Source organism: Zosterops lateralis (assembly GCF_965231275.1).
Source record: "Zosterops lateralis genome assembly, chromosome: 2".
NCBI lineage: Eukaryota > Metazoa > Chordata > Aves > Passeriformes > Zosteropidae > Zosterops > Zosterops lateralis.
In genome coordinates, this window is record NC_139763.1 from 5,351,553 (window position 1) to 5,361,312 (window position 9,760).

At 42.0% G+C, this 9,760-nt stretch overlaps 1 protein-coding gene across 3 annotated transcripts in view; it reads left to right on the forward strand.

Moving 5' to 3' along the window:
- The window catches only part of ABCG1 (ATP binding cassette subfamily G member 1), a 55,100-nt gene extending 46,821 nt beyond the window's left edge, over window positions 1–8,279 (forward strand). For all 3 annotated transcript variants that reach the window (XM_083854401.1, XM_083854402.1, XM_083854400.1), the window contains exon 15: window positions 1,314–8,279. In XM_083854401.1, the coding sequence (XP_083710527.1) occupies window positions 1,314–1,542 (229 nt within the window). In that variant the 3' untranslated portion in view covers window positions 1,543–8,279. The remainder of the gene's footprint in view (window positions 1–1,313) is intronic.
- Window positions 8,280–9,760: the final 1,481 nt, after the last annotated feature.

Sequence of the window (9,760 nt, forward strand, 5' to 3'; positions counted from 1 at the left end):
GCTGTTTGTTTGCCTTTGCCTGCTCAGTTGCTTGGTTATTTTGGGTGCCAAAGAGGCTGCTCACAGCATGTTCTTTTAGAGTATAAACATACTCATACATGTGATGTAAACCACATTATCTCACTGCATTTTAAGTTGTGGTGTTGTGAAATAAATAGGAACAGGCTACTGGCCCCAAATCTGTGTCAGTCCCTTTGAATTCAGTGGGATTGCACAGCATGAACATTTTCCTGGAGTTTGCAATTGTGGATTTATGAAAATAATAGGGACATCACCAGCTGAGAAATTGATGCCGGCACCTCATTTTGGAAGAAAATGTTGTATAATCTACTGCTGTATCCTAGATAGGTTTGTTGGCTAAAGGTCTGTTTTTAAGTTTTGCAGTAGCACTGCTACAAGAGGCACAGGATTTGTGTCACTTCTAATTTAAACTGCTGCTTTAAGATCCATAGGCACCTTATGTGCTGTCTGTGCCTGACACAGCTGTCTTAGGATGGGACAATTCCCACCAGGAGACCTGTGCAGGGATAGTTTAGACTAGACACTGGAATGTTTATAGCTGAGATTAGGAGAGAGGAATTTTTTCCATTCCTCATTTCCCCACCCTGCCCAAGCTGCACTACTAATGAGAAATCCCAGGCAAAAAAAAAATCCACTTCGTTGCTAAGTGAGGTCCTCCACAGATTCATGTCAAACATAATAAGACAGCACCCCCTGAATTAATACTTAGAATTCAAGGTGAGGCCTTAAACCATTGTCTGGCACATGTGGGGTCTCCTGAAGCCAGAGGGAGCTTTCATATGCGTAAGATCCATGATGGTTTATCACCTTGCAAAAGCAGATCCTGGGGACGTTATCAGTGAAACTGTTAGTGTACAGAGGGAAGGAGAAGGGAAATTCTAGATTGATGCTGGTTTTAACATATTTCTGACTTTGAGCCACAATTGTATCCCTGTTGTTTGTTTTAAGAAAAAAAGCAGCAAAATAATGATGTCACTTTTAAATGGGGAATTTCAGAAAATGAGCTGAAATTATGCTGTTTTCTGATTTAACATTTTTCTTTTGGAGAAATTGCACTGTGCACTAGCTGGAAGCAGTTAAAGGCAAAACTCCTGCCCTTGTTCCCTCTTATGTAAAATGCCCTTGACACATGACGTGCCTGATTGCAGCAGGGATAGAACTGTGCCCCAAGACAGATGTGTCAGAACAGTATTGAACCCCTCAGCGTTTCTGCTGAGCTCTCACAGGGATTGTGCTGCCCTTCTAACCAGATCATCAGGATTTTCTTTGTAATCCCTCCTTCTCCTTCCCAGATACGGGTTCGAAGGAGTCATCCTCTCCATCTACGGCCTGGACCGAGAAGACCTGCATTGTGACAAAGATGACACCTGCCACTTTCAAAAATCAGAGGCCATCCTGAAAGAACTGGATGTAGAAAATGCCAAACTTTACCTGGACTTCATCGTCCTCGGGATTTTCTTCTTCTCCCTGCGCCTGATTGCCTATTTCGTCCTCAGATACAAAATCCGAGCGGAGAGGTAAAGGAGGAGCAGCTGAACCAACGCAGTAGGAGAACTTTAGAGATGCAATAGAGGGCACTTGACATTGTCTCACTGTGGCAGGCTGGTCCCCCAGTGCCCAGCCAGATGCTTGTCCTGACCGAGCCCATGGAGAGCCACAATGGGATAGTGGACATCCAGTGTTGAGCCAATCAGTCCAGTTGGGTTGGGTCACATTTTCATTACACTTTCTAGCTTTAACTAGGAAGAAGAACTAGAAGGGAATTTTTACACCACAGGATATCAATGCCGAGGCAGTGTAACTGTAACAAGGCACCTGGCTGCAGGAGCTTTCCTTATGAAAACCAGTTTTGGGATAAAGTCACCAGGATCCTGGTGGCCAGAATAGTGTAATGTCATCTCTAGCTGACAAGGTAGTGAGATGCAAAACGAGGAAATGCAAAGAAAATAGGATTCTCTCATCTTTTTAAATTTCATCTTTGCAGTTTTCTATGTATTATTTTGCAATTCTTTTCCACGGAACTACCCCTTCTGGCTAAAAGTCTGTAAATGTATTAATAAGGTAAAGATATCTTTTTAATACGGATACTTTTTTAAAAGAAACCTAAAGTGATTCAAGGAATTATTTTTGTTTCTGTCTGAATTTAGAATTCTGGTGCTTTACTTGTCGAGCTGGTCTCATATCTGAAAACTGTAATAACAGGAGGAAAAGGCAGATTCTGAACCTGCACTAAACCTGTCCCATTTGGAAGCAGCACTGGATAGCACATGCAGTTAGACATGGTCAAGCTGTCACTGAATGGTTGAAGAAAATATTATTTTGCAATGTCTTTAAATCCTTAGTATTTGTGATATTTTGGGATACTAACTCTGTTCATTATCTGTTTGATCTACCTCCTGCCACTGAAAAAAAATCAAAGCACTCAAAGGCTCATTTTCAATTGAATTGTGCAAGCAGGATCTGTCCCTAAAATGATTGTTAAAGGAGTGCAAGAGCTGTCCACAGATCAAAACTTGGGCTGCTGTGTTAAAATACCTTTGACTGCCTCATCCAGAGGTGTTCATTATATCTGCAACACACTCTGTGTAGGACTCTCCAAAAACACACACAAATGTCCATGTCACGCTGCAGGTCTAATTATGCCAGGCAGTTTTGTTCTCATCTCGTGCACAACATGAGAATTGATGTGAACACCAATGAAGCTGTCATTTTGGGCTATCTCACCTCTGTAAATTTGGCAGGGGGAATTTCTGGTTCCAAGCTGAAATGTGAATTTTGTCACTGATTTTGATGGGTTTGGAAATTCAACCCAAAGTGAACCCCCCATACTGATGTGGGACACCTTGGTGAGCTTTGGTGCAAATTGCACCACAGCCTTCTGCCATGACTGTGAATTTATCTTGGTGTCCCAGAGCCCCCTGCACCTTCTGTAAATGCATTATTCCCATCATGGAAGTCTTGCAGGCTGGAGGCAGCTCAGTGTCAGCAAACCCTTGAGGAGCCCAACAGCTCATGGCAGCAGGGTAGCTAAGAGGCACCTGGTGCATCTTCTGCCCCCCAGCAGTCAAAAATTCACAAACTTTTCCAAGTCTCTGTGGCTATGTGTATCCTAGAGAAATAAATAGTGCCACTGAGGACTCTCTTAGTCCTCAAACAGCTGGGGCTAATAGGAATGACCCCTGAACTGACTTTCACACAACCCAAACACTGTCTGGAAAAGCTCTGGCTGTGCTGGGCTGCAGCTCTGCCATTTAGCGGGAGAGAAAATTGTTTCCCAGTTTTCCTGGCCCATGCCCAGGCTCTGTTTGATTTACCAATACAGACACAGACTGCTTGTATCTGTTAAACTCAGGACATCTGAACCAAGCCTGTGGTCCGGAAAGCTTTAAGTCAAATCACATATTTTAGGAAGGCTAGCTGAACTTTCCCTGGAAATAAGGTTTACCTGTGAAAGCAAAATCAGTCTTTACTGTTGAAGAAAAAGCAAACTCCTTGCACAGCCGCTTTGCATAATTTTTGTTGCTGTTTTTTTCTCAGAAAGCTTTTGTACAGCTCTGCAGGTTTTCCAGGCATAATATATGGCTGTCAGGTTTGAGAAATTAAGAGTTTGAGCTATTCTAAATAATACTCATAGCTGTGAGCAGTTCTTAAACAAGGCACAAGCTGAAAATCCCTTCAGCACAACGTGCCTTGATTATTCCAAGATTCTCAAAGTATTTGTGAATATTACAGGCAGTTCAAACACTTTTTTTTTGCAAGCAGACAAAGGACCAGATCTGCCAAATTACTCTTGGGTTGGAGACTTCTGGTCCAAGCTGAGGTCAAAGAGTGACATCCCTGGCACTGAATACCTTCAGGGTTCATGTTTTGTCTTTACCAACAGTATTTACCAAATACCACCCTGACAATCCCTTGCAGTGTTGCAAACGAGGTAACTTTGCTGCCATTTCCATGCTGGAATCTTGCAGGATGCTGTTCTCTCCCATCTAGACCAGTTTAGCTGTATGAATTCCTTGGATACTGTCTTGTTATCTGTGCCTGATCCTCTGTTTTTAGACTGTCTTATTTTATGTTTTTAGCCTCCAGCATGTCCTTCTGCACTGTAACTCTGTATTGTGTTATGGTAGCCAAAAATCTGGTCCTCCATGGGTGTTCCTGAGAAAATTCCTGCTCTGGGAATATTTTTTGTCACTCTTTTTTTTTTTTTTTTTTGGTAGATACACTTTTTCCAGCCTTCTGCTGGCAGCATTTAGCTGGAGGTTACTATTCTAAGGAATTGTCTCAGACTGTAGTATCCCAGTAGAGAAGTTATTCTCTGGAAACTCAGTGATACACATAGATGAGATAATAATTATTTTCCCTCCCGAGCTCACAAATTAACTAATGATCTCTCTTTTGTCACTGCTGTGGGACAGAAGCATCTAAATCCCATCCCAATTATGTTTTCATCTACTGCAAAGATTTTTAATGTAGTCTCAGGTTGGCTTTTTTTCCTCTTTATGTGAAGATAAATCCTAACAAGTTGGTATAAAACACATTCCCAGGTTAATGGGCTGAGCACGCAGGTGCTGTTGGGTTGAGCAGCACTTTGTGAAGCTCTGGAGGCTTGGAAGAATATATTATTATATTATTCTTGGAAGAATAATAAGGCCAGCAAGATTCTGAAGGCTTCAAATCCTCAATTTTCAAATCCTTGATTTTATAGCCATAATATAAAGAGCCATAAACCCTTTAAAATCAGTGCCACTGTTACCATTTGAACCAGTCACAGCCTGGCTAAAAGTTGTGTAAGAGGCTAAAGGTTTCTGAAGGTCACTTGAAAACTGAATGTATGATTTTTGTTGGGATTGCAGGAAGACTTTAGTGTCCTGTTGGCCTCCTTGCTCTATTCTGAGTTGTTTTGAGATGTTGCTTTGGTGACTGTGTGCATTAGTTAAGACTTTAGGTCCTTCATACTTTTTTTCTTGTTTTTCTTCGTGGAAACTTGCATATAGTCTGAAAAACCCTGAAGATTTTTAAAAACAACTTGAAGCATTATTATTTACAATTAAATAAAATATTTGGACAGCAGATTCTACTCTTCAGAAATGGAGAAGATTCCATTGTTACAGATCACAGGGAGTGGAAGAGGACTGGTGCTGAAACTTTCTTCAGCTCTTAGAATTTAGAGCACAAAGTATTTTCATTAAAATAGAGGAATATGTGCACATGAAACAGGGAGAGCTGGTTATGTAAGTGGGAGATAATGAACCGGAGTCCAAGAACTGGATGTCTCAGGTGACTGACAGTTCCATCCACACTTTTGTGTCAAGCTCTGTGTTCTCAGCACAAAGGAATGTTTTATTAAACACTTGTTCCTGCAGGGAAGTGTGGTGCACACTGACCTGTGCCACCCCAGTGATCTTCACAGAGGAGATGCTACCTGACCTATTTACACAGTGTTGGGTGGATTTTGGGATTCTTAGAATCAGGGGGAAGGCCAACCAAGCATCCTGGTGAGAGTCTGTCACAGACCACCCAGCCATGATGAAGAGGCAGATGAAATGTTCCATGGGAAATCTTGTTATCAGTGCCCTGTAGGAGACTTCAACTTGCCAAATATCTACTGGAAATACAACACAGCAGAGAGGAAAACAGGCCAGGAAGTTCCTGGGGGGTGTGGGAGGTAATTCCTGACACAGCTGGTGAGGGAACCACGCAGTGATGATGCCCCACTCGACCTGTTTGTGAGCAGAGAAGGGCTGGTGGGGGATGTGATGGTTGGAGATCCTCTTGGGCACAGTGAATGTGAAATGAGAGGTTTTGGTTCCTTGGGAGATGGAGGAGTGGCAGCAGAACTGCCACCTTAGATTTCCAGAGAACAGGCTCTGTTTTTTTAGGGATCTGGTTGACAGAGTCCCTTGGGAGGCAGCCCTGAAGGTCAAAGAGTTCTAAGAAGACACAGAGATCCTTAAGCAGGAAATCCTAAAGGCACAGCAGGAACAGACCATCCATCCCCATGTGCCAAAGGATTAGCCAGAGGGGGAGACGGGCTGGCCTGGCTGAGCAGAGAGCTTTGGCTGGAACTCAGGGAACAAAACTGGGTGTATGACCTTTGGAAGAAGGGGCAGGAAACCCAGCAGGACCACAAAGATGTTGTGAGGCTGTGCAAGGAGAAATTAGAAGGGCCAAAGCCCAGCTAGAACTTAATCTGGCTACTGCTGTAAAAGACAATAAAAGATATTTCTGTAAATACAGCACTAAGGAGAGTCTCCATCCTTCACTGGATGCCATCCTTTGTTTCCTGCTAGAACAGCCCCACAGGGCTCAGGAATTTCTGTGTGGAGATCCATTTATAAGGAATGATCATGTGAAAAGCTGTTGGGAACTAGAAGTAGGCAGAAAATGACACCGTGTCATGTCCTCTGTGACAGCTTGTCACAGGCTGATCACTGCAGTGCCACACAGCTCTGGTGAGTGCATAAATTAACTGCTGAGTGCCACTGGAGTTAATCAGGAGCTCTGCCATTAGTGAACAGGGGCAGTGGCATTTCCAGGGATCAACTCCTACTGCCCTCCTCTTAAATGCCTGTTCCCACAATACATCAAGAAATTGTTGTGGTGTATCCCACTGAGGGATTTTTGTCAGCCCTCATATCACTCTTCACATTACATGTCTAAAAGTTTCAGGCTGAGCCTGAAAACATGGCAAGTTTCATTTTAATTCTGTTTGATGCTTTATTTCTGTTTCTGTACATATTTCAGGTAGAGTTTCTGAAGGAGTAATTGTACTGTAGAGCACAAAATTTAGCTTCAGTCTTTTTGTTATTTTGAAATCTTAATGACAAATTATATTTTTATGCAGTTGTCAGCTGCAGAACCTTTCTTTAAGAGATTTAGACTTCTTTTGAGACCTGTTGCCAGCACTGTAAAACAAAGAGTGACCTGTCAGGATGTGTTTCCTTGGGCACAAAACACGGCCATGGCTCAGCCTGCATTCTCTGCACTGGCTGTGCCTTCAAGACACATCCAGCTTTTGCTGGGTTGTTTTTGTTCTTGTTTTTTTGGTGTTGTTTTTTTTTCTGGGGGCTTCCATGCAGCTCAGCCCATGCCATCAATTGCTTATGTCCCTTTTTTCTGGATATTCATGGCTGTTGTCCACATGGGGTGTGAAAATGAGCTGCTTGGGAAGAGTGCAGGATGGTTAAAGGTGGAGGGAGGACTTTGAGACTCCTTGGAGCTACCAAAACCCCAATGTGCAGCATCTCTGGGTGTGCTTTACTCTTTCAAGAAATAAAAAAAAAAAATTCAAAAAGGTCTTTTTAAGCAGATTGCAAGCCAACATGGAAGTTCTACTTTTAAAGGTTGATGGGGTTTTCTATTTCAGTGGCATCTGTGATGTCTTTTTTCCTGACCCCGTTGTAGCTTATTTTAGTGGCCCATTTAGGGTAATCATTACACAAACTCCTTTCTGTTACTTCCAGATACCAGCTTTCCTGGCCTCTGAGATAATTACACTAACCTTTACAAATGTGAATTAGTTGTTGACCAATTTAAAAAAAAAATGGGAAAAACTCTCTTAAATTATGGCAAAAGAAAATTAAATTTGAGACGAAGTATCTTAAAAGGAGAAGATAACAAGTCCTGCAGTGGAGCCAAGCCTTTACCTGTGTCAGTAAAGATTTATCAGACACCTTATCTGAGTGAGCTGACCTTACTGTGAGATTCTGCCCTTGAACCTGTTACTGAATTAATTTAACATTCGGTTCTTTTGTTTTTCAAAGCAAGAGTCAATGCAAGGTATGATTTTAAATCAGCGTGCTAAAGTGTGCATATTCTGAATATCTAATATGTCATTGTTGTCTCTTGTTTCTGTAATGCATTTGCATTACTACGAATCAATTTTATTCTGCTTCTCTAGAGACTATTGCTGCCTGCACGCTGTGATATATTTGCACTGTTGTAGATATATATATACACATACATATAATGTAATTATATTATACAAACCATGTCTTTTTCAGGTTGCTTGTTACCTTTGTAGTTTACGCTTCCTGGTACAGTGGACCTGAGTAAAAATGTGGGATGTGGGGCATTCTGATGATATATTACAGTAATAGAGAAATCTTTGTATATTTCTGTATACTTAATACCTGTAAGAAGAGATTTGTATGTGCATTATTTTCCAGACTTAGGGCTTTGTTTTCTGAGACTAGAGAACATTTATGATAATGTAACACACACACACACAAACACACACACAAAAAAAATCAAATAAAGTGTTATTATTTTCAGACAGATGCCTTTGTTCCTGTTCTCACTTTGAGGGAAGTGGAAGATGTGTTGGTAGTGACAGATTTTCACTGCCTGCTCCTTGATCCTGGCAGCCAGCAAGGACATGGAATTGCCTGTTTCTAATTGTGGTGGTTTCAGGTAGCTCCCAATACAGGTGGGTTATAAAAATATCCAGTAAAAAATCATTAAAAAGCATGAACTGCAGTCACACTGGGGCTTGGAACTAGATGGGATTTGAGGTCCCTTCCAACCCAACCAGGGCAAGCATCAGGGCTTCTCTGGGAAACCCTACACAATTGAAGGACTTCCCTGAACCAGTGGAATTAATTACCTATGTATTTTCATCTGATTTTGGTAGATATTTCTTCCATAGACTAATCTTGTGTTCATCTTGTCCTTGCTACCTGCAAGTGGCAGATGTTCTCTCTGCTGTTTCATTTCAAGAAGCAGGAAAGGATCATTCTCTCTTTGCCTTCTGTTTGGCACTCTGGAATGGGTGGGTTTCCTCCTCCCTTCTCCCTAGCTGAAGAAAAACTCTGTTTTATCCTGCCAGTCCCACCTGCCCATTTCCCATTTTAACCAGCACCGTTCTCCCTCATTCTGCCACAGCACCTGTGTGATGCTCTGCAGCCCTCTGGGCATTTCTGTCACCAGGAAAGTCCTCAGCTGGTTTAGAAAGTCAGAATTTTAATTTCTGGTGTTTCTCCTGAAGATCCACATTGGCCAAAAGTGATGTGGTTTCTGTTTCTGCTGCTTCCTACTGCACTGGCAGGAGAACTCCTGGGCAGAAATCCTGACCTGTGTCAGGATTGTCAGGTCCCATGAACAATGTCAGTGCCAGGAGGAGAGTTCAGTGTTGGTGTCCTGTGCTTTGCCAAATACTCACTTTCCCTTGGTGGTTTTTCATGCCTTTTTAAGGCTGAATCATGGTGCTTATGTGTTGGACTTGAGGCCAAGCCTAGACAACATCACTGTCTTTGTGCCACCACAGCAACCAAATCACCTGCCTTGCTCACCACAGTCCCAAGAAAACTGCCCTAACTTTTACAAGTTAAATACCTACTCATAAATAACATGAGCAGTGATGCTTAAAGCATGGATTGCCCTAAGGATGAAATAGGATTAGATTTTTAAGACAGTTTTCTCATGATGACTGAGATCATACCTTATTTTTTATAGCCCTGGAAATGATACTTGATTGAAGGAATTATGTTCCCAAAAACTAAATGCTTCCCTGTTCCCAAAAACTAAATGCCAACTGGTGTCCATAGATCAGGGAGGGAAGAGGAGGAATGGGAGTCCTTCATAGCTTGAGTGGCAACATAAATTACTTTAAGCATTTTATATGGCAGTTAATGCTATTAAATAACCCAACCATAAACTTCTCATTAGCAACACTTGCAAAAATTAATACACCACACATGCAATTCCCATCCACTGTGCACTCCAAATGGATTCATAAAAC